At 44.0% G+C, this 24,918-nt stretch overlaps 1 protein-coding gene across 4 annotated transcripts; it reads left to right on the top strand.

Moving 5' to 3' along the window:
• The first annotated feature begins 5,068 nt into the window (after nucleotides 1-5,068).
• Nucleotides 5,069-19,369, top strand: LOC118658693 (zinc finger protein 709-like). Of its 4 annotated transcripts, none has more exons than XM_036314242.1 (5): nucleotides 5,069-5,262; nucleotides 5,917-6,090; nucleotides 16,048-16,174; nucleotides 16,376-16,436; nucleotides 16,805-19,369. In XM_036314242.1, the coding sequence occupies exons 2-5, from the start codon at nucleotides 5,995-5,997 to the stop codon at nucleotides 18,468-18,470; spliced, it is 1,950 nt and encodes a 649-aa protein (XP_036170135.1). In that variant the 5' UTR covers nucleotides 5,069-5,262; nucleotides 5,917-5,994; the 3' UTR covers nucleotides 18,471-19,369. The 4 variants fall into 4 exon arrangements, with proteins under 4 accessions (XP_036170135.1, XP_036170137.1, XP_036170136.1 ...); XM_036314244.1 differs by lacking the exon at nucleotides 5,917-6,090 and adding an exon at nucleotides 13,123-14,285 and having other exon boundaries at nucleotides 5,070-5,262; XM_036314243.1 differs by lacking the exon at nucleotides 5,917-6,090 and having other exon boundaries at nucleotides 5,070-5,262.
• The last annotated feature ends 5,549 nt before the right edge of the window (nucleotides 19,370-24,918 follow it).

Genomic DNA, 24,918 nt, shown 5'->3' with positions numbered 1-24,918 from the left:
ATAGTTACTACAATATTATTGACTATAGTAGGGGCCCAGTGCATGAATTTGTGCACCTCAAAAGGAACTGTGGGCCACCAAGCTGCAGTGGGCACAGGGGCAGGTCTCAGCCCCTCCCACCGAGGCCCCCAGTCCCCTGTCTGCCAGCAGCCCCACTCCTGCCGCCACTGCTGCCCTGATCACCCTTCAGGAGCTGGGGGAGGTGGAGAAGCATGCTCCCTACTGGCAATCAAGCCTGAAAGCTGAGCATGTGCCCTTGACCAGAATTGAACCTGGGACCCTTTAGTCCGCAGGCCAATGCTCTATCCACTGAGCCAAACCAGCTAGGGTTTCTTTGCCCATTTTTTAAAAATTGATTTCAGAGAGGAAGAGAGATAGAAACATCAATGATGAGAGAGAATCATTGACCCACTGCCTCCTGCAGGCCCCCCACTGGGGATCAAGCCTGCAACCTGGTCATCCGCGCTGACCAGGAATCAGATGGTGACCTCCTAGTTTATAGGTCGATGCTCAACCACAGAACCACACTGGCCAGACTGTAGGTTTTTATAAAAGAAATATTATATTAACTATTTTCCAAGCACTTGTAAGCTAAGAAATATTACTGTTTGTTTATTTCCTGAGAGGATATATCAAATATCTCATTATAATGATGTATTTTTGAAACTGGACAACCAATGGGTCTGGGTTGCCTGTCACTACTTGAGCCAATTAAGCAGAGGCAGGGTTGAATCATATATGAGCATTTATTTTAATAATGCTGGCAGTATGGTCATCCACAAAAATCTGTTCTGCACTCCCCCCTATCTCCCCCCCGCCCCGTCAGCTGTGTATACTAGTATGGGATATAAGGACAAATATTACATGGGGAAGTGAGCAAAAGGAATAAAAAATGGGTATGCAAAAATAAAAATGGGTATTACAGGAATGGGGAAGTGGGCAAAAGAAATAGGAATGGGTATAATTGTTACAGTTACAGTTGTTAACGTAAAAAAACATTGAAACCTGTAAAGAATTTTTGTGAGTTTATTTGAGCCAAACTGTCAACATATGCCGGGAAGCAGAACCTCGATGGACTGAGATAATGCTCCGGAGAATGGCGGGTTACATCTGTATTTATACACTGCAATCAAAGGAGGGATGTAGGTGGGTTACATGAAATCCATTGGTGATAGACTAGAGAGGTGGGAGAAAGCAAAGGAGGGGGAGGGAGAGAAACCCTGGGATTGGATGAAAAGTAAAATGATGGACACATACTAGGGTGGCTGCAGGAACAATTAACATGATAATGAAGGAATTTGTGGTAACTGTCCTGGCACCCAACAAATTAGGTTGTTCCCCAAGGGGTCCAGAAAAGGGGAAGTTACAAATTATCCAGACATTTCAAAGGGTATATTATCATAGATGCAAAAAGGCACATAGGCTCAGTGAAGGTAAAGGTTGATCTTGTCAGTGAAGATACCTGCCTAGAACATAACTACCCACCATAACTGCTTTTAGTTGAAGTTTAATTTCAGACCATCCTTTGTGGTACCTTTGGGTCTCTGAGTTTGCAAGACTGCCATGCAGGCCTCCCCTGAGCTTCTCAGGTTAGCATGTGGCCCCTTTCGTCCACACAGGCAATGTGGCCTGGGGGTTTGCAAAGGGCAGGGGGCATCTGGGACTATATTACTTCCTTTCTGCAACATGGTTGTTAGTCTTTTCATGATAACGGGCAGCTCAGAGATGGGGAGGATGGGCTGAATTTCCAGGTGAGCTCCCAGGTCTCACGTGCAACTCCCAGCCAGATTAGAAAGTGCTTTTAAAATATATGTGTGTGTGTGTATGTGTGTGTGTGTGTATAATTGATTTCAGAGAGGAAGGAAGAGGAATAGAGAGATAGAAACATCAATGATGAGAGAGAGTCATTGATCGTCTGCCTTCTGCACGCCCCGCACTGGGGACCAAGCCCGAAACCCGGGCATGTGCCCTTGACTGGAATCGAACCTGGGACCCTTCAGTCCGCAGACTGATGCTCTATCCACTGAACCAAACCAGTTAGGGCTAGAAGGTGCTTTTTAAAAATCAAAACAAAACAATTACAGTTAACAGAGCATGATTAATTTTTCTTATTTTATTTTTTATAACTAAGACCTGCCTATTGATCAGTGATGCTTTCAGAGAAAGAGCTCCCCCACCCTCCCAGGAAAAGATTTTGATCAGAAGGGAGAAATGATAAAGATTATGATGAGACTTTAAACTTTTGAACTTTAAAGTTTAAGAGAACATGATCAGTCTGGAGGGTCTGTGGAAGGAGTTAGGGTTTATGGGAGGAGTTATTGCACTCTCATCCTGAGAACCCTACAGGAAGAACTCTATGCTTACAACAAAGTTCTATGTTTGTAACTACCCCTTTCCAATAGAAAGGAAAAGGGAAGTTAAGGGATGCTGGGCAGTATGTGCACATGGCTTGCCATGCCTGCATACACTGGATTGCATTTCTTTCTTTTTCCCAAATAAATCCTTTTTGGTGACAAAATGAGATAGGCAAGCACTCCACAGGTCCAGCTGTCAGGAGCCAAAAACTCATTAATCGATCCTTATATCCTTATATCATCCTTTCTTTTTACAGTCAATTAGCTGCTAGACTGAAGGACCCTGCCGTCTGCAAGTTTTACTTTGATGGGCTTACATTTTGTGCCTTCCAGTCATACATGTGCACTAGCAAAAAAGGCTGTCTTCGCCCCTTCCCTCCCTCATGACCCTCCCTTATTTAAATGCTAAAAGCCACACCCCTGGGTGGAGATTTAGCATGCTGATTAGACATGCCCTCCTGGAAGAAGCTTGTAGTTCCAGTGCAGGCCCCAAAATTCTCCACCACTCTATACTGAAATGTCACACTTAGATGTCATCTTTTCCGCCTCAAATTCCTTAAAACTGTTCCCTGGCTTTTGTTCAGAGAGCAACATTTCTCCTTTTCCCTTTAAATGTTGTCTCCCTTGGTGTACAAGCTATTTAATAAACCTCCACCTGAGCCTTAATTCTTATGGTGCACTTTGTTCATTTCTATCTTGGGATTTCCTAAAAAGCTAGGATGGGCCCTAATTCATTTGGCTCAGTGGATAGAGTTTCGGCCTGCGGACCAAAGGGCTCAATTCTGGTCAAGGGCACGTACCTCAGTTGTAGGCTCCTCCCCAGCCCAGGTCCTGGTCAGGGCACTTGCAGAAGGCAACCAATTCTGAAAATCAATGGGAAAATATCCTCACTCTAGCCCAGTGATTCTCAACCTTCTGGCCCTTTAAATACAGTTCCTCACGTTGTGACCCCAACCATAAAATTATTTTCGTTGCTACTTCAATAACTGTAATTTTGCTACTGTTATGAATCGTAATGTAAATATCTGATATGCAGGATGGTCTTAGGCGACCCCTGTGAAAGGGTCGTTCGACCCCCAAAGGGGTCGCGACCCACAGGTTGAGAACCGCTGCTCTAGTCGGTTTGACTCAGTGGATAGAGCGCTGGCCTGCAGACTGAAGGATCCCAGGTTTGATTCGGTCAAGGGCACATGCCCGTGTTTCAGGCTCGATCCCCAATAGGGGGCGTGCAGAAGGCAGCTGATCAATAACTCTTATTGATGTTTTTCCATCTCTTTCCCCCTCTCTCTTCCTCTCTGAGATCAATAAAAAATGTATTGAAAGAAAGAAAGAAAGAAAGAAAGAAAGAAAGAAAGAAAGAAAGAAAGAAAGAAAGGAAGAAAGAAAGAAAGAAAGAGGCTCTTGGGTGAGGATAAAAAATTTAAAAGAAGCCAGGATGGTTTAGTGGTAGAATTCTCACCTGACATACAAGAGCCCCTGTTTTAATTTCCAGCCAAAATTCTATATTGATTTTGGTGATCTCTTTTGACTTCTATCCTGGGAGATCACAAGAACCCAGGGTGCCGATAACAGAAACACCTGGTCAATACTGATTTCCAGTGGACGTAAGGGAATATTCTTCAACCATAAAAACAAATGAAGTATTGATACATGCCACAACAGGAATGTGCCCTGAGAAGAATGATGCTCAGTGAGTGAAGTCAGTCATGAAGACCATATATTATATAATACCATGCATATGAAAGACCCCAGTAGTAACTCTAAGGTAGATTAGTGATTGCCCAGGGGTGGGGATTGGAGAAGGAAGATGGGAAGACTGAGAGTGATAGATAAATTGTACAATGCAGTATATGTATATCAAATCATCTTATTGTAATCTTTGTAAACCGAGAAAGAAGTTTTCAAGTGCATCCCAAAGTTACATGACAATTTCTAAAAGTGTTGCTTATATCAGTAATTAAACCTTCGGGATATTAAACCCGTTGACGTGTTGGAGTTTTCTAGGGTCGCATGGAGAAACTGACTAAATTTCCTTTAGTGCCAAAGGAAATCATTCCTCTCCCTTCCTCTCTGAAATCAATACACCTGAAAATGTAATGAACACACCTCACACCACCGTTAGACTGAGAAAGTCCTTGTGTCCAGCGGGGTTCCATTTCCCACCAGCGCCAAGTGCTCTGGCTTCTTTCCCTTAAGGACCAAATGAGAGGCGGTGAGAAAGGCATAGGTGGAAGGTTCAAGGCTTGCAAGAACCAAAGACCCAAATGGAGCCAGACTCTATTACAGAAGGTCGGATTGTCTGTGTTTCTAAACCAGGGTCACAGTTCTACGAGTGAAGTCGCAGCCTTACGCCAAATCCTTGACTCCCTGCAAGACATCAAACCATCTTGCGCCAGGGCGGTCTGGCCGAACCTACTCTCTTGTCTGTACTTGCTCCATCTTGAAACTGAATCACGAATTCTCGGCGCACACCTCCGACCACGCCTTCCCACTGGGACGCTGTGGAAAAGACAAAGGAGTCAGCCCCCGGCCAGGAAAAAAGTTCTGTTTGAAGCCAATGTTAGTGGGGTAGGATGGGGGTGGGGGCGGGGTGGGGGCGGGCGTAGACTCCCGGCCCCAGACAGAAGCTAGGTCTGCGGAACCCCAGGTCCTCCCGGCGGTTGTCACTCAGGCACGCGGGGGCGCGGCCTTCTACACCGACCAATCGGAGGCCTCCCTGGAACGGATGGGTGGGGCGACGGCCGGCCCCGGCGTGGAGGTCGTTTCTCCCCTGGCAACGCTCTAGGTCGCTCCTCGGCTGCCTCACGCCGTCCCCGGTGGCTTGGGCACGGCCGGTGTCGCGCTGTGGTCTGTGCCGGTGGTGAGAGTCGTAGGCCGGACTCGGGGAGACCCAGGAAGCCTAGCCATGGTGAGTGTGCGGGCCGGGTACGGAGGAGGAGATATGGTGCGGGTCGGTACCGCCGGAACCGCCGGAACCTGCCTGGCCGGCCGGCCCCCCCAGGATCAGGTCCGAGTCCGCCTACCCGGGTGCCCCGGCCCACCGCTCGGACCCGTCTTCTCTGGCTCGCAGCGTGGGGGCTGGACCGGCCGCCGGGACCCCGGGCGTCCCGTCAGGTCTCCGCGGGACCAGTTGGGCCGGGCCTGGAACCTCCGTTGGCAGCTCTGCGCTCGCTGCCCGGCGTCTCCCCAGACGGCGCCGCAGCTGGGAGGGTCGCGGGGAGGCCGTCCGACTCCGCTCCCGAGTTTGTCTGTGGGAGGAGCTGTGGAGTGTGGCACCGGAGTCCCTCATTTCTCCCCATCGGTACTTGTTTTTTCCCTGAGTTTTGCAGATGTTGGGGGAGCAGGGTGTCAGATCCACGTCCCGGGCCCCCAGCCAAGCTCTTCCTGGGGCTGGCAAAAAAATAAATAAAAATTTAAAAAATCCCCCAATTTCCAGGTCCCTCCCCTCGTTCCCAAATGCGCTTCCCCTCTCGGATTCACTGCGTCATCATCCACTGTTTGTCATCGGTGGTGCAGCGGAGACAGCCCCAGTATTTCTCTTTTTTACCCGTTTTTCACATAGTCATGAAGATGTGTTGTTGTTTGGTCTGAATATTTTACGTGAGAGGAGGTCCGAGAATACCCACCCGGAATACGTTGTATGAAATGCCCGTTGCTCCGCCAGGAGCTTGGCCGGGCACAGGCACCTCCTGGGAATCCTTCGGATGGCGGTTCTGTTGTTGTTGTGGATCCTCTGGTGAGGCTATTTTCTCCATTGATTTTTAGAGAGAGCGGAAGGGAGGGGGAGAGACGGAGCGAAACAGGCACCTGAGAGAGACACGTCCAGTCCATCGGCCGCCTCCCGCACCTGCCCCACCCGGGGCCGGGGATCGTGCTGGCGACCCTGCAGCCCGAGGGCGGACGCTCTGTCCACTGAGGCAAACCGCTTAGAGCTGGAGGTTCTTCTTTGTTTTTTTAATATATTTTTATTGATTGAGAGAGGGAGAGAGAAATATCAATGATGAGAATCATTGATTGGCTGCCTCCCGCACGCCCCCTACTGGGGAGCGAGCCCGCAACCCAGGCATGTGCCCTTGACCGGAATCGAACCTGGGACCATTCAATCCGCAGGCTAGCTAATGCTCTATCCACTGGGCCAAACCGGCCAGGGCTGGAGGTTCTTTTTTTTTTTTTTAATCTTTTCTGGATGACCTGCTTTTCCCCAGGTTTGTCACCCTGATGAGGTTTATTGATTTATTTGCTTTCGTTTTTCAGTGGGGATAGAATGTATTTAGTCAATAGAGCAAGAAAGGCTGTAAAATAGTTCTAAAGTGGCAAGAGAGTGGTGACTTTCAGAAAAAAAAAATCCAGTATTCCCAATTTGTAAAAAATTCTGATTTCACTATTTTCTTCCCTTCAGCATGTGTAGTAAGTCCCGAGGTCTCCTCTTTACTTTTGTATGTTTTCAAATGAAATTCCAGAGCTTAGACTTGGAGAGCAGATGTGTTCAAGTGTGATTTATTATTACAAAACAATGTGTTGCCATGGAAATCATAATCAACTGACAGCTTTATTTTCTGAAGGGAACAGATACTTGGGCTTCTCTGGTTTAACTGATAAAAGTGAGTTACAGTTTTCTTTCCCCTTTCCACATTATCACTGGATTTGAGTGATTTTGCTGTATTGTTCAGAAATTGGTTTATGTAATTTAAATATCAGTGGTGGTACCAGGCGTCTCCGGTGGGGAGCAGAGACCTGTAGTCAGTAACACAATCTAAGGCCTCGTTGAGCCTGCACAAGGACTTACTAGTAATTGAAGGCCCAGTTGTTCTTCCTGGGGAGCCTCCCCTGCAAGTGTCCTTCCTACCTGCTCACACCCACCACGGACAGAGCGGTTACACTGAGAAGCAGCCCTGGAAAGCTGCGGGTGCAGGTGCACAAGGAGGGGGAGTGGGGATGGGGCTCTTTCTGAGGCTGTGGTTTCTTAAGTCTAGACATTTTTAGATCCTATGTTTTAATTTTGCAGCCACAGTATAAGTGCACTCAAAGTATAATTTTTGCACATAGAGAGTCTGTGAAGATCAGGTGGACAAAGGGTTTATGATTTGGGGACCTCATCTGGGTCAAAACATTGAACAATATCAGGCTGAGAGTTGCCTGATGTGAATGGAAGCCTGGGGGAGGGGAGCTCTTCTATGCTTATTTTAGTTTGGTGGTATTCTATCATTTTTTCCCCCTCTGTCTTCTCTTTTAGTTGTTGTTAATCCTCACCTGAGAATATTTTTTCCCATTTTTTTTTTCTTCTTAGAGAGAGAGTGAAAAGGGGAGGGGGAGAGGGAGAGAGAGAAACATTGACGTGAGAGAGATGCATTGATTGGTTGCCTCTCACTCCTGCCCCTACTGGGGCCAGGGATCAAACCTGCAACCCAGGTGTGGGCCCTTTACTGGGAATAGAGCCCGAGACCCTTTGGTGCTTGGGCCTGCACTCTAACCCAGTGGTTCTCAACCTTGACTACAATTTGAATCACCTGGGAATCTTTTTAAAATCCTGATTTCTGGGCCTCATCCTCCGGAAATTCTGTTTCTTTGTTACTTAATGTTGTGGCCCCACCCCATAACATAGGCTTTTTTAAAAAATATTTTTAAAAATACATTTTTATTGATTTGAGAGAAGAAGGGAGAGGGAGAAAGAGATAGAAACATCAATGATTAGAATCATTGATCAGCTTCCTGCATGCCCCGCAATGGAGATGGAGCCCGCAATCCGGGCATGGCCTTGACCAAGAATCAAACTGTGACCTCCTGGTTCATAGGTCGATGTTCAACCACTGAGCCACACTGGCCAGGCTTTAATAATTTTTATTTTTATTTTTTAGTGTTAAAAGTATTACGTATGTCCCCATTTTCCCCCCCATTAACCCCTCCAGCCTGCCTCCTCCCCCATCCCCAACCTAGGCCCTTATCATTGTCTGTGTCCATGGGCTATGCATATATGCATACAACGTCCTTGGTTGGTTACCTCCCACCCACCCACCCTCCCCCACTTTCCCTCCAAGATTCATAGGCTTGATGCAAGAAGCTCTACACACTATATACCATTAGAGCTGTAGCTATGATTACCTACGGATCTCTCTTGAAAATAGAGGCTCTTGTGAGTACTGAGCATGTGATTATCTGCCCAGCTGCCCATTATGCTTTTGTTCCTGGAAGCAGAACCCCATCAGATCAACACACTTACCAACACCTTCATGTGACGAGATGGAGCCAAACCTTGACCCTTTGGGCTTAAGCCACCTGTAGGAAGTTAATCTCTTCTTTCTTCAGTCCATTGAAAGTTGCTATGGTGTTGGATGAGGTCACCATTCCCCCCAACATTTCCCTCACGAATTCCTTGGGGTTAACTGAGTGTACAGCCCTGGCGAGTGCACAGACTTTAAGGACAAAGTTGCACATTTCTACATGATAGTGCTCAGTGGAGAGTTGCTGCTCTTCATCAGTTACAGAAGAACGGAGAAGAACCAAGCAACACTTAGAGAGATGGAGTTACATTTATTATTACACGTGGGCCCAGAGAAAAAATGTCTCTAGAATTCTGGGCGAAGTCACACAGGAAGTTTCCTGTATTTATACCTTTTTACCCTCTTGGTCTCCCAAATATGGGGTTTTCCGGTCCACTTTGCAAGTTCTTAAAGAGCCCCTATGTGCTGGGGCTTTGAGACGGCAACCAAAGGCTTGGCCTGGTGCCAGCACTGATAACTTCGTCTGGGGAAGGTTTAATGGCCTCTCTGAAATGGGAGTAGTCTTATTTTCCTTTTTATTTAAGCAAGCATTTATAGAAGCCAAAACGCAGGGTTAAAATTTCAAACAGCAGTTTTTATATAAGATGGATGCTTTACATCCATTAATTTGGACATTCCTGATAAAGGACCAATCCCAATGTCACCAAACATCAGGCAGTCATCTTACTAGTGGCCAAAAATTGCCCCATCTACATGTATTCATAGTTAATTTGATGATTGACTTTTAGAGGGGCCCCTTTGTGATAAAAGAACTGCAGCAATCTTTTGACTCACAGATGCCCAAATTATAAATCAGGGTAACACTTATCTCTACATGTACTAGGTCCACAATACAAGGACTCAAAAGGACACTCCTCATTCACATTGGAGTTCCAGAATATACAGTGCCCCGCGCTTTAACAGGGCTGTCAATGGAATTTTCACCCCCCTTACTGGTCTAGATTCATATAGTACCATACTGGCTTATTGAAATAAGTTCAAATGAGTTGAATGGAAAATGCCCTATTTCAGTGATAGTATCAAGGTGAATTGTAATAATTCTATCTTCATTTTTTTTCTACCACAGGTTTTTGTGGGGTTGTTGTTTTTTTTTAGAGCAACTTGAGTATCCACACAGTTTGCACGCTTTTTAAAAAAAATCTTTACCTGAGGATATTTTTTCCCTTGATTTTTAGAGTGACGGGGCGGGGGAGAAGAGAGAAACATCAATGTGAGAGAGACACATTGACTGGTTGCTACAGACTGGGGCCAGGGATCGAACCTGCAACCAAGATGCATGCCCTTGCCTGGGAATCAAATCCAAGACCCTTTGGTCTGCGGCCGATGCTCTAATCACTGAGCAAAACTGGCCAGGCAATTTTTTTTATTCTTGTATGACTGTGGTACATTTGTAACAATTGCTCAACCAGTATTGATAAAGTGCACTATTTATAATGGCATTGATTTGTTTTATCAATATGTGGGTTTTGGCAGATGGTTTTTTGTTTGTTTGTATTTGTTTTTATACCCGAGAGTGCTGGGGGCAGGGGGGAGGGGAGGGCAGGCAGCCCCTTCGCTCCCCGGCCCTCTCCCCCTGTGTCCCCTCCATGCCACTTGGCAGATGTTTAATGACATGTATCCTGTATTTCTGTATCATATCCTTTCACTTCCCAAAAAATGTCTTAAGCCCTATCTATTGTTTCATCCCTCCCCCTGACCTCAAGTCCTTTACAACCAGAGATCTTTATATTCCCTCGTAGTTTTCTTTCCCAGAATGCCCTATATTTAGAATCAAAAAGTGCGTAGCCTTGTCAGATTGCTTTCTTTCTCTTAGCAATAATAGATATCCACATACAGTACTAATAACTGTACTTTTAAGTTCCTTCATGTGTTTTCATGGCTTAATACCTCATTTCTTATCACTGAACAGTATTTCATTGCATGGATTTACTACTGGATGTTTGCGTTTTGAAGGGTATCTCACAACTCTAATCCTTGCTAATACTAATATATAAAAACCCTGGGTCTTAATGACCTGTCACAACAAAGGTTCAACTGGAAGTCAGTCCTATAGTCAGCGCTGACTGCTTCCACTGCAGGCATGGTGCCCAGCACTGGCTGCTGAGGGGGCTGTGAATCAGGGCCAGAGAGAGGCCTGAAAAGAGAAGCAGGGACTGATCCTTTGCCTCTGTGGCAGCTTTTGATCAGCACTTACGCCTGCCTCTCTCTCTCTCTCCTTCCTCTCTCTCTCTCTCTCTCTCTCTCAGTCTGGCCAGCAGCCACACCTCCATTTCTCTCCAGGCCTCCACAGGAGCTGCTGATCAGCTCTGCCTTTTTGGTCAGGCCCCATTGATAGGCTCAGAAACGCTGACTGGCATAGGAACCAACCAATCAGAACGGAATCTGGGTGCTATGAGGAGCGAATGGCAGCCTAGGAGATGGAGCTTTTAACATTGATTGACATAGGAACCTACCAATCGGAACCAGATGTGGGTGCTGTGAAGAACCAATGGCTGCCTAGGAGGCAGAGCTTATGACATTGATTGGCATAGGAACCGACCAATTAGAACCAAATATGGGTGCTGTGAAGAAACAATAGCTGTCTAGGAGGCAGAGCTGTTGACGTTGACTGGCATAGGAACCAACCAATCAGAACCAAATCTGGGTGCTGTGAGGAGACAATGGCTGCCTAGGAGGCAGAGCTTTTGATGCTGACTGACATAGAAACTGACCAATCAGAACCAAATTGGCCAGCAGAGGAGGGCAGTTGGGAGCGAGATCAGGCTGGCAAGGGAGGGCAGTTGGGGACAACCAGGCCAGCAGGGGAGGGCAGTTGGGTGCAACTGCACCTGCAGGGGAGGACAGTTGGGGGTGAAATCAGGCTGGCAGAGAGGGCAGTTAGGGGTGATCAGGCTGGCAGGCAGAGGCAATTAGGGGTGATCAGGCAGGCAGGCAGAGGCAGTTAGGGGCGATCAGGCAGGCAGGCAGGTGAGCAGTTAGGAGCCAGCGGTCCCAGATTGCCGGCAGTCGGACATCCCCCAAGGGGTCCCCAATTGCAGAGGGTGCAAGCTGAGCTGAGGGAACCCCCCCTCCATGCACGAATTTTGTGCACTGGGTCACTAGTTATGAATAAAAGGCCTACAAACATTGACGTGTAGGTTTTTGTGTAAACATAAGGTTTCAGTGCATTAGGTCAATACCAAGGTATGTGATTGCTGGATTTTACTATATGTAGTAATTAAAGCTGGGGACAGTAAAACAAGGAAGGGCTTCACATAGAAGAATCAATAGAGAGCCTAGGCAAGGCTGCTTTGACTCGTTGAGAAGTCAAAGAAAGGAGACTTTGGAGACAGGGTCAGGGGGTTAGCCCAGGATGAGCTGCTACTGCCCATTGTTCCCCTGGTTGTAAATCTGGTGGGGTCACTTAGAGTTTAGGAGATGCATGCCTGTGGGGAAGAGAGGGAAGGGCAAAGGGCAGGCATGCTCCCAGGAGGGAGAGCTCCATATTTAGTTTTGACAGAAAGTTCCTTTCTCCCACAACCTAGGTATGTGCCCTGACTGGGAATCAAACCCGGAACCTTTTAGTTTTCAGGAATATGCTCCAAACCAATTGACCCATCCGCTAGAGCAGGAGTTTTTTTTGTTTGTTTGTTTTTGTTTGTTTGTTTGTTTTTAGGAGTTTTTGATTTTAATAAAGTGAAACTTTTTTTTTGGTGTCTTATCTAAAAATGTATCACAAACACAAAGTCACCTAGATTTTCTTATATTTTAAATTCTAGGAATTGTTTTTACTTTTGCATTTTACATTTAGATGTATGATCTATTTTGAGTTAATTTTTGTGCAAAGTTTAAATTCTGTACGTACATTCATTTTTCATGTATGTGTGTGTTGTATGTGGATATCAATTATGGTTTATTTAAAAGACTTTCTTTTTTCTTATAATTACCTTTACTCATTTATCAAAGATCAGTTTACTATGTGTCTATAGGGAACCAGTTGACTTGTATATTCCTCAGTCTGGCTATTCCAGGCATTATCTCTGTTATTGTGTTTTTTCCCCAGATGTTTTACATAGACAGTCATGTCAAATGGAATAAAGACATTTTTGATTCTTGCTCCCCAATCTGTGTACCTTCTATATTCTTTGCTTTTAAAAAAATATTTTTATTGATTCTAGAAGGAGTAAGAGATAGAAACATCAATGATTAGAGAGAATCTTCGATTGGCTGCCTCCTGCACACCCCCTACTAGGGATTGAGCCCGCAACAGGAGCATGTGCCCTGACCAGAAATTGAACCATGACCTCCTGGTTCATAGGTCGATGCTCAATCACTGAGCCACTCTGGCCAGGTATATTCTTTTCTTTTAACATGGCTAGGGCTTCCAGTACCATATTGAATGGGATGGTGAGAGGATACCTTTCTCTTCTCATCTTACCAGAAAAGCATCTAGTTTTAATTATCTATAATAATAAAAGGGTAATATGCTAATTAGACTGGACGTTTTCCAGACGTCCTTCCTGATGAAGCCGGGGCCTGAGGGAAGCCAGGCCAGATTCCAGATGCCTGCCGGAGGCTGGAGGAAGGAAGCCCAGGTCCTGGGTGCCGGAGGGAAGCCGGTGCCAGCAGCTGGGTGAAGGAAGGCCTACTCTTGCACAATTTTCATGCATCGGGCCTCTAGTATTAAATATGTTAACAATAGGTATCGTGATGTTTTCTCAAGAGAGAATTTCCTCTATTACTAGATTATTATCATAAACAGATGTTGGATGGAATAAAATACCTTTTCTTGTTCGTTTGCCCTTCCTTTCACTTCTAATAGTAATTTCTATATTCCCTCTTTTCAATTATCTTGACTAGATGTTTATAAATTTTTTTCAGTGGACCAACTTTTGGTGTTTTTTTCTTTCATACTTGAAACATTTTACTCCACTTTCTTCTTGTTTGCATGGTTTCTGAGAAGAGGTCTGATTTAATTCTAATCTTTTTTTTTTCTCTATACTAAAGGATGTTTCCCCTTCTGACAAGAAGAAAGATGTATTTTTTCAATGTATTTTCATCTTTGATTTTTCTCTAGTTTGGACATGATATTCTTGGTTTGCATTTCTGGTATTTTTCATGCATAGCTTTCACTGAGCTTTTAAAAAAATTTTATTATTTCTTGATTTGAGAGTGAGAGAGAAACATCGATTTATTATTTCACTTATTTATGCATTCATTGGTTGATTCTTGTATGTCCCCTCACTGAAGATTGAACCTGCAACCTTGGCGTATCAGGACTACACTAACAAACTGAGCTACCCAGCCAGGGTAGTTCACTGGGCTTCTTAATTGTACAATTTGCTGACTATGATTAATTTTAGTAGGAAAATCTCAGTGATTACTACTTAACTATTTTTTCTGTTTGTCTTTTCCTTCAGGTATCCCCATTATGTGCATTTCAGTCTTCTGTAATTGCTCCAACGGTTCATGGATATTGTGTTTTGTGATGTTTGTTCTTTTTGTCTTTGCATTACAGGCCCTGACAGAATATTGGGGCTATATTTTAAAATGCTGTTTTATTTTCTCTTTTGCAATGTTGAAGAGAGTGGCTTGATTTTTACCTCAGTCCTCTGATAGATCTAAGAAAAGTTGTTCATTACTAGTTTTTGTTTTGTTTTGCTTTTTCTACGAGGTCAGTAATGATGGCTTCCAAGTTCCTTAAATGTCTGACCAGAAACTGGAATTCTCTGACTCCAGTTGATGATTGACAGATGACAGCTTTCCAGTCTCATCCCTCCTCATTCCCCTTTGACTCACATCTACACAAAGTGATAAGAGTTCCTTGGTGCTCCTTTCTTTAAAGGTGGCAGGAGATTTGGTTCTCTAAGGTCCTGCTCTCGTGTGTGAACCATAACTCTAACTCATCCACTAACCTCAATTTTACAAACGATCCAGGCATCTCTTTTTGCTTTCTTCCGCCATCTCATGACTACTAGAGAGGCCTGCCTTGCTTTTTCCACAGGCCTCAAGTATGGGAGTAATAAACTCATTGTACATTCTTTGCAATATGTGGTGTCATCAGCTATGGGATTTGAGATGTGCTCAGCGTTCAAGACATCATGCTGCCTTACTCCACGTGGGAGCTTGGGAATTAGAGAACTTGGGAGTGTACCCTCTAGGGTGGCTGGTCAGGAAACACTTTCTTCTGCAATTTAAAAATGGAGATTATATGACCCAGCAAGTGTTGCTCAGTGGTTTAGCGTTAACCCATGAGCCAAGAGGTCACAGTTCAATTCCCGGCTCATGACTGGGTTGCAGACTGGATCCCCAGTAGGGGGTATGCAGGAGGCAGCTGATCTATGTTCCTCTCATGTCTATCTCTCTTTCTGTCTCTCTCTAATCAATAAAAACATATTACATATATATTTTTTTAATGGAGATTACATGTTCTTTTGAAGGAAAGCACTGCTGAATCCTTCAATGTATGTTATGCTCATGGGCAAATTTGCAATCAAACCTTTGTGTATTTCACTGAATGCAGTTGCAGTTGGCAACTCTCAGTCTGTTCCTCAGGGTCAAGAAGGTGCAGGGCAGTGTTCTGTTTCTGCCGTAAAGAGCTCTTCTGGCACATTTGTTATTGTATGTTCCCATGTCTGCCAAAAATTGTCTCCATGCAGCCCTGAGGCACATGAGTATAGGGATTTCTGGTCTGAGTTAGGTCCTTTACCTAGTGTCTGAACTCTGGCTTCCAATTAATTTTATAGCCCATCAAATTGAATGGAGAGAGAAAGGCAGAGGCCAAAGCAGTACTTCTTCACAAAAATATTTCGATTTTACGAGCTGTGCCTGACTACTTCTAAAGGCCCGGGATACTTTAGGGATGATAATGGCCAGCTGTACCTTATTAAAAGTTGGATTCCCACTGGTCTCTTAGACTTCTCATGTTTGGAGATGAGAAAGGGATTCCTTCCCCCCCCCCCCCCCCCCCATTAAAATTGTGTGCAGATTTGACCTTCTGCCTCATGGAGGGCTGTAAGTGATTGTAATAATAAAGGAGATGAAGAGTTTTTCTCACAAGGTATTGATGGTCTTAAAATGATAATTTTGTTTTATTTGTATAGAATTTCTGTCACTGCTCAACATTCTCTGAACTCTGCCATTACAGAAAAATAAGATGTAATGTGATCACAGTAAAAATGTGTAAATCATTTCCATGTGCTCATCATGCTGTTAAATTTATAAGGAAGTATATTCATGTTAACCAAAGTCATCCCAATAAATTTAATAAAAATGTATAAGGAAGTGGGTATGGATAGAGAGTAAGTTTCTGATGATCAAATCATGGCATGAATGTTCGGAGATGATAAAATCATACATAAGCTTCCTATAAATGGAATATAGATGTCATGTGCAGTCTCATGCATCCTACTTTAAACATACTTGGGATGTTTTAGGATCCTGTGGCCATTGAAGATGTGGCTGTGAACTTCACCCTGGAGGAGTGGGCTTTACTGGATACTCCACAGAAGAAACTGTATAGAGATGTGATGAAGGAAACCTTCAGGAACCTGGACTCAATAGGTAAGGATGAGGACATTCATCAGTTGTCACTAGAGAACAAATACTTTTTGATCACCATCTTTTTCCCAAGGTGCAGATTGTGGAAAGGAGGACATTGGTTAATAAACTAGGCATAGACACAGCTAATAATGAACATAGAATCTAACAATTTTTTATAACTTATTAATATTTTGGAATCATTTTTCTGGGTTTACATTTTAGGCCAAAACTGGGAAGATCATTACATTGAAGATCTGTACAAAAGCCAGGGGAGAAAACTAAGGTGAGTCACACTCACAATAGAAGATAGTATCATGTGAGAATCCTGGTGTTATGAATTTTTAAAAGAAGGAAACAATAAACAATTCCTGCTTCAAATTTAGTTATTCTTAATTTTTTTTAACCAGAAACACTTTCTTTATATGTGACATAAATATTCAGTGTTTGCAAAAATAGTTTACTTGGAAACTGTATTAATAAGTCCTATATATTACTGTTTTGGTGAAATCCTCCTGAAGAACATTCACTATATCCAACTTCAGAGAATTCAGACAAGGCAGGAAATTTACACATTTCATATAAATCCTAATAAGTAATTTGAAAAGTACTGTATTAAAAAATCATTAGTAATGTGCTTCTCATTTTTTACAGAAGTCAAATGGTAGAAAGACACTATGAAAGTAAAGAGGGCAATCAACATGGAGAAAATTTCAGCCTTACCCCAAATCTCAGTCTGAACAAGAAAACTACTGGAGTGAAGCCGCCTAAATGCAGTATATGTGGAAAAGTCTTCATGCATTATTTTTCCCTTAATATGCATATCCGAGGTCACAGTGGACATAAACCATATGAATATCTGAAATATAGAGAGAGGCCATATAAATGTAAGGTGTGTGGGAAAGCTTATATTTCTTCAAGTTTATTTCAAATACATCAAAGGAAGCACACTGAAGAGAAAACATATACTTGTAAGGAATGTGGGAAAGCCTTCCGTTTTCTCACCTCCTTTCAAATACATGAAAGGGTTCACACAGGAGAAAAGCAATACGAATGTGAGGAATGCGGAAAACCCTTCATGTGGCTCACAAGCTTTCGAAGACACATGGCCATGCATACTGGATATGGACCTTATAAATGTAAACAATGTGGAATGGTCTTTAGATATCATCAGGCTTTTCAAACACATGAAAGGACTCACACAGGAGATAAAGCCTATGAATGTAAGCAATGCGATAAAGCTTTCAATTCTCAACGAGGTTTCCAAATACATCAAAGCTATCACAAAGGAAAGCACCCCTATGTATGTAAACAATGTGGAAAAGTCTTTAGATATCATCATACTCTTCAAGCACATGAAAAGATTCACACAGGAGAGAAACTCTATAAATGTAAGCAGTGTGGTAAAGTTTTCAATTCTCATCGAGGTTTCCAAGTACATGAAAGATATCACAAAGGAGAGAAACCCTATGAATGTAAGAAATGTGGTAAAGCTTTCAGTTCTCACCAAGGTTTTGAAATGCATGTAAGAAATCACAAGGGAGAGAAGCCCTATGCATGTAAGGAATGTGGTAAAAGTTTTAGTTGTTATCGAGGTTTCCAATTACATGAAAGAAATCACAATGGAGAGAAACCCTATAAATGTGAATGTGGTAAAGCTTTTGTTTACTACTATGCCTTACAATTACACAAATCAACTCATACTGCAGAGAAATCCTATGAATGCAAGGAATGTGGGAAAGTCCTCAGTAACCACAAATGCTTAAAGAGACACGAGAAATTGCACACAGGAGAGAAATCCTATAAATGTAAGCAATGTGGGAAAGCTTTCATGCATCTGTCAGGATTTCGGACACACATGAAAATGCATGCTGGAAATAGACCTTATCAGTGTAAGGAATGTGGGAAGGCTTTCATTTACCCATCAGGTGTTAGAGCACACATGATGCAAGTACATGTTGGAAATAGGCCTTATCAATGTAAGGAATGTGGGTTAGCATTTTATTTTCCCAGTACATTACGCAGGCATGAAATGACTCACACTGGAGAGAAACCCTGTGAGTGTAAACAATGTGGTAAAACCTTCAGAGATCACAGTTATTTAAAAATACACGAAAGAAGTCATACTGGAGAGAAACCCTATAAATGTAAGCATTGTGGTAAAGCTTTTATTTCTCAGCTAGGTTTCCAAGTACATGAAAGAAGTCACACTGGAGAGAAACCGTATGAATGTGAGGAATGTGGGAAATCCTTCGGTTATCCCAGTTCCTTCCGAAGGCATAAAAAGACTCACAGTAAAAGTCCTGCTGAATGTAAATAGCATAGGAAAGACTTCAGTCGATCCACATCCTTACATGTGGGGTGGGGGTAGCTATAAATATATGAGTAACATGAGAAAGCTCGATGGAAATTAATCCATGTGTAATGTTCTAGAAAACTTTTAACATGAAAGTTATAAACTAGAGGCCTGGTGCACAGAGTCATGCACTGGTGGAGTCCCTTGGTCTAGCCTGTGGGGATCGGGCCAAAATTAGCTCTCTGAAATCCCTTGAGGAGTCCCAGATTGTGAGAGGGCAGTTCTTGGGTGACACACCCCAGAATCAGGCTCCCTTCTCTCTGGATCCAGGTGCGTCGCCCGAAAAACCTCAGCTGCCAAGTCACCACAGCTTGGCAGCTCCTGTGTTGAGCATCTGCCCCCTGGTGGTCAGTGTGCGTCTTAGCTGCTGGTCGAAAGGTCAGCCAGTCACTTAGGTTTTTGTATATATAGATGTAAGTATATTGTGTTTATCAAGCCTCCTTAAAGTGCATTGTTGGACTATGGATTTCTACTAATTATTTTCCAAGCTGAATATTCAGATAACTCTGTAGCATATCATTCAGCAATAATATATAAGATTATAGGTAGTGCTTTCTCCCCTCCCTTTAAATCAGTTAATATTTCCATTTTGAAACTTGATGGATTCATAGATGAAGTGTATTTTTAATATGGAGTTGGGTTTAATTTTTTCATAATGTATTTGTTGTGTATTAAGGGAATATTGAAAAATTGAAAGTTTGGTTTTGGGGATTTTCCTATTGATTTTGTGACAGTTCCTGGATGTCCTTAGTCTATTATATATATTCTACCTTTCTTAATGAGAAAGCTCCTTTTGAGGTATAGGAGTCTTTTTTCATGTTCCACATCAATAAACCATTGGAATACATTTTATGTTAAGTATATGATAGTTTCATGTGAATTATTGTTTTCATGTGGATTTCTCCTTGGCAACACCAGGGTGTTGTGAGCTAAAAGGATGTCAGAATCAGTGGCAGAACATATATGATGAACCAATTCCCCTTAGTCACAGCTGTCACATTTTATCAGACCTGCTTTCTTAATTATTTCTACAATACTTAAAACTTGATTTACTTTAAATGAAAAAACAAATGACTCTAGAACAGGGGTGGGCAAACTTTTTGACTCGAGGGCCACAATGGGTTCTTAAACTGGACCGGAGGGCCAGAACAAAAGCATGGATGGAGTGTTTGTGTGAACTAATATAAATTCAAAGTAAACATCATTACATAAAAGGGTACGGTCTTTTTTTTTTTTTAGTTTTATTCATTTCAAACGGGCCGGATGGCCTGCGGGCCGTAGTTTGCCCACGGCTGCTCTAGAATTTGTTGAAATAAGTCACTCCATTAGTGTCTTTCTCCCCACACCCCTTTACTATAGAGGCATCCAAGAGTCTCCAAACCCATGGTGGACATAAATTCCCCAGGGCATTCTCATTCAAGAGACTTTGCTGTATACAGTAGAGCAGCCATTGCTGGCAATGACAAAATCCTTTTGTAATGGAGGCCCTCCCAGGCCTTGAGTTAATCTTGTTCTGCAGTCTGCTTCTCCTTTTGCCTTAGGTCGTGAATGGGGGACCCTCGGGCTTTCTAGCTATAGTTCTCATTGAAGAGATACTAGTACTTACAGCACAGAGCTGAAAATGGTGCCCCTGGTATATGCCACCTATAAGAGGAAGTGTGTTTCCTTAACATTAATTCAGTCTGTTTTGAAGAAGGTAACTTTTCTAGACATACTGGCCACTTTGGGAATCTCTTAGGAGCACATGAGATTCATATGCTTTATCGACAGCATGCCTGCACCACACCTGGTGGAGTCCCCTGCAGAGATGCTGCATTTTGTCGTCAGATTGAACAGGCCTGATTAAAGACGGGACACCAGCAGCAGATCTGTTAAATGCCAGACAGTTATGTTAGCATTAGAGAACATCATGGCCAGAATCGAACTCATTTACACATTTTTTGGCACTAGCCAATATCTAGCTGTCTCATCTTACCAATAGCAGTAACTCCTTATCCAATGTCACCCTTTGGCATAACAAACTCGGAATATCTTGCTTCACAGTAACCAAGTACAAGTCAAGTAATGGGTGGAAGCCTCAACACTCTAAGCAAAGATCACAATAGAGCTAGACTCGGTATTCCATATAATGAGGTCATGTTTAAATGCGCTTGTAAACCAGGATTACAGTTCCATAAGTGGCTTTGCAGCCCATGCCAACCCCTCATCCAGAAAGGACCTCAGACCCTCTCGTCCCAATCTGGCCTGGGCGCCCCTCTTGTTCAGGACAAGGGAGTCCCTCTTTCTGGAAACTGAGTCTGGAATTTCCAGCGCACACATGGTCCCACTTCAGGAAGAGCTACCAATACAGGAAGACACCACTCCCCCTCTAAGGCCACGGACCAGTTTGGGTAAAAAGGGTCTTGGGGGATGGGGAGGACAATCTCGACTCATTGGGGGGGGGGGGGTATGCCTGGGAGGGACTGTGGCCTGTGGTGTTCCCAGTCCCTCCTTTCTCCCTAGGGGACACATTTTCTCCTGAGTTTTTCCAGTGTGTGGGAAGCTAAGTCTTTAAGTCTACGACCCATTAATACTAAGATGGCCAAGCTGAGGATCCTTCATGCTTATAAATTTACTTTTGCATGCACAATTAGAAAAAGCTGCTATAAAACTAGGCAGAATGAATGGAAAACATTAAATTGGCCTCTGCTTCCATTTAGATAAATGGACCAACCTATGATGCTGTTTAAGTGCCAACTCATTTGTGTGTGTGTGTGAATCCTCAAGGATAGCAACCTAGGTACCTGCCCTTGATCGGAATCAAACCCAGGACCCTTCAGTCCATGGGTTGATGCTCTATCCACTGAGCCAAACCAACTAGGGCTCAACCCAATTTTTAAGGTATTAAAAATGACTGTCCTTATTTTAAAGGGGGGAAAGTCATGTCCTGACCGGTGTGGCTCGGTTGGAGCATTGTCCCGTACACCTAAAGGTCACCGGTTTGATTCCCAGTCAGGGAAAGCTGGGGGTGCAGGTGCATCTGGGCGAAGGGGCGAAGTAATGCCAGTGGTCTTAATCCATCACCTAGAAAGGTTCAGGAACCTGGAGAAGGTGCTGTGGGTAAATTAAATAAGAGTCCAGAGACAAAACATAATTTTGAAAGGCATTATAGGGAGTCAGAGAAGACTTAGCTAAAGGGATTAAGTTCTCCTTGTCTCAGGACCCCTTGCTATTTATTAACACAATTTGTCCTAATGCAAGGTAGATATACATCGAAGGCCAGGGTTTGTATACAGAAGCATTGTCAGATTGGGGAATTGCCTTCGGCTGTTCAGGTGTTTGGCCAGTAGGAGGCAATAACATGTAGATTGAAATGCCCTTAGCTGTCTGACAGCAATCATTTTATGCATCCTTTTCAGGTTTGGGGAAATGCCCTCAGCCACCTCCAGATTCAGCCCTGCTGACATCCTTGAATTGACTTCCAGCAGCGAAGCCCCTTCTGAGGTTTTAGTTATGCTTCCCCTGCGCCTAATTCTAGGCATATAGGTTGGAGTTTTGCATCCACAATGTGGGTGCACTCAGAGTGTCATTTGTGTACGTTGAGAAAGTGTTAAAGTCAGGAGTGTGTCCTGGGTTAGGGATTGTGAATTTGGAAGTTCATTTAGGTCAGAACCTTCAACTAAATCCAGCTGAGCACTTCCTTGCTGTGAGCTGAAGCCTGAGAGAGGGAGCGTTTCCATTATTCCCTGGGGAGAGGAGGGTGTAAGCTCCCAGACTTTATTCCTTGGGCTGCTCAGGTGTCCCTCCTCACCTTCCCCAGGGACAGGTCCACTGCAGAGGTTCTTTCTGTCTCAACCTGGAGTCTAGGATGTGAACCTTCTGAAAGTGGCTCTCCTGTCCTGTGGGAGGCAGGCTGCTCATCTGAGCTGATTCCAATACTGTGTTTCTTTCCTTTGGATCCTTTATCCACTGAATAGTGCAGGCCTTTGGCTCTAGTTTCCCTGAGAACTTGGACTCTGAAACTGTAAGATGACAAAGAGGTGAGAAAAGCAAGAAAACTGTGGAACCAAGTAGAATTTTGATCCCTTTATAAGAGAACCTGAAGAAATGAGTTGAGTTGCCCCATGTCCTTTTAGTCAGCAAGAGATTTGAAATTTTTCTTTGTATGGTTTGTACTTTTGTAACTATTAGTGTTTAAAGAATTTAAATCTTAGAATGGTTAGTAAATAGTACTGGGCACAACAGTATGTATAAATTTTTGTGTTTATTTTTTAATATATTTTTTTTTATTGATTTCAGAGAGGAAGGGTGAGGGAGAGCAAGCTAGAAACATCAATGATGAATATCATTGATTGCTGCCTCCTGCACGCCCCACACTGGTGATTGAGCCTGCAACCTGGGCATGTATGTGCCCTGAACCGGGAATCGAACCGTGATCTCCTGGTTCATAAGTCGATGCTCAACCACTGAGCCATGCCAGCTGGGCTCTGTGTTTACTTTAAATAAATCTGTAAGATAGAAAAGTCTAAGGTAAGACGACTCCCTGCAAATAATTTCTGGCCCCTCCAGCACTCTTACTCCAGCCACCCCCAAAAACAGTTTTGATCCTTTCTTGAGCCTCCTGTTCGTGTTTCTCTATATAAAACAAGCCATTGCAAGTACATATTTTCTTATGTATGTTTTTCCTTGTAATAAGCTATTAGACTCCACATTTTTTGTTGTTTGCTGACAGCTTAAGCCGCCCCCTCCCTCTTCTCTTGTGTCCACATAAGGGAATAATGGAAACGCTCCCTCTCTCAGGCCAATGAGAAAACCTGGGGCTTCCTCCTCTGGCACTGGCTTCAGATTCCAACCACACAAGCCCCGGCCTATGTGCAGAATCTTGCTCAGGCCCCACCGAACCCACAGCTGACACCCACACCAAGCTCCTTTCCTTGCTTCCTGAAGCCATTTCAGAGCTGCCGGAGAGGCACCCTGCCCTCTCCGAAGACCTCTATTATGTCCGTTGTAAGCCTTTTCCTGCCTACCTTCTGGGCCACACTAGAATCGGTCTCAACATGAGGACCACACCTCTGCAGGTAAAGGTACCATTGGGTATGTAGGCAACATGTCCCCACATGCCCACCATTGTTCATTTGTCTCTTGCTCTAACTTGCTCACCTGCTCTGCTGCCTGCTGCCTGCACTGTGGCTGCTGGGTTCTGGGGAGCTGTGCTGCCCCGTGTGGCATTGCTGAGCCTACCAAGCCTCAGTTCTATGTGCAGAGTGGGCAGTTTTGAGAAATTCTAGATATTTGGGAGCAGGAGTGTGGGGTTGAGACCCTCCTTAAAGTGGTCCTGGGTTGTTGCCTTTGCTGGAATGTATCTGTGTGTTAGAGAGAAGCTGTGACGGAGGCTGGGTTGGCCCCAACTTGCCCTGGAGTCAAGGGTCAAGGGAAAGACTACACCCTGTACGAGAGGTGGGTCCATCTCATGGTCACTCCTGAAACATCAGTTATTTATAAAGAGGAAGAGAGGGAAAAAGGTAGTCAGTAGGTGGCCAACTGAGCCCACCCCCGCCCCACCCCCACCACCACCCTTCAGTACCTCTACTGCAACACAGAACCTGCCCTTGGGGTTAAGGGGACAACACCCATGGCACCCTGTGGCACAGCCAAGCGATTAGTTCAAACCTGATTTCAGCTTAAGTCCTTGAACTCTATAAAGTAACCAATTATGGTGGAAAGGCTTCTAAACCTGACAGTGCTGGTTAGAGGCTCTCTGGAAGGAAAAAAATGATCAATGCTAGCATGCCTCGTTTATTTGGACTGCTTTATTGGGCTTTGCTTTATTGCACTTTGCAAATGTTGCATTTTTTACAAACTGAAGACAAGACCTTCCACCAGCAAAAAGATTACAACTCACTTTATTGCTATACTCACTTTCAGTGTGGTGGTCTGAAAAAGAGAGGGCACACCCTTTCCTGAAGTAGAGCAGATCTTCAAATAATGTGGTTTCCTTCAAGGTCATCTTGCTATAAAGTTGATGAGGGGAAAAGTGAGACAAAGCCGCGAGCTTCATGGGCACTGGCTCACACCACTGGAGAAGCCAAATGCTGGGTCACTCTGCTCTTTCCCGAGGGGGAGGAATCCCAGGCCCGCAAGGAGTCTCTTTTGGCAGTGAGGCTGCTGCTGCGGAGAAGGGGTGATGTGGGTAAAATGAAGCTGTTAATTCTTACTGCCTACAGTGTGTCTGTCCTCCATTAATTTGCTCAGTGTGTGCTGCAACTTCTCCACTGGACTCTCAGAAAGATACTTTCATCCTTGTGTGGTTGTCAAAATCAGTGCACTGGGGGAGATTTTAGTAGAAAACTCATATTCCACCATCTGCTGACATGTCTTTCACTTGTATTGATACCATTGATGTTTAAAGTGACTATTGAAATAGCTGGATTAA

Source organism: Myotis myotis, unplaced genomic scaffold (genome assembly GCF_014108235.1).
Source record: "Myotis myotis isolate mMyoMyo1 unplaced genomic scaffold, mMyoMyo1.p scaffold_m19_p_6, whole genome shotgun sequence".
Classification (NCBI taxonomy): Eukaryota; Metazoa; Chordata; class Mammalia; order Chiroptera; family Vespertilionidae; genus Myotis; species Myotis myotis.
The sequence above is the reverse complement of the archived record's forward strand: the minus strand, read 5'-3'. Positions and strand labels throughout refer to the sequence as shown.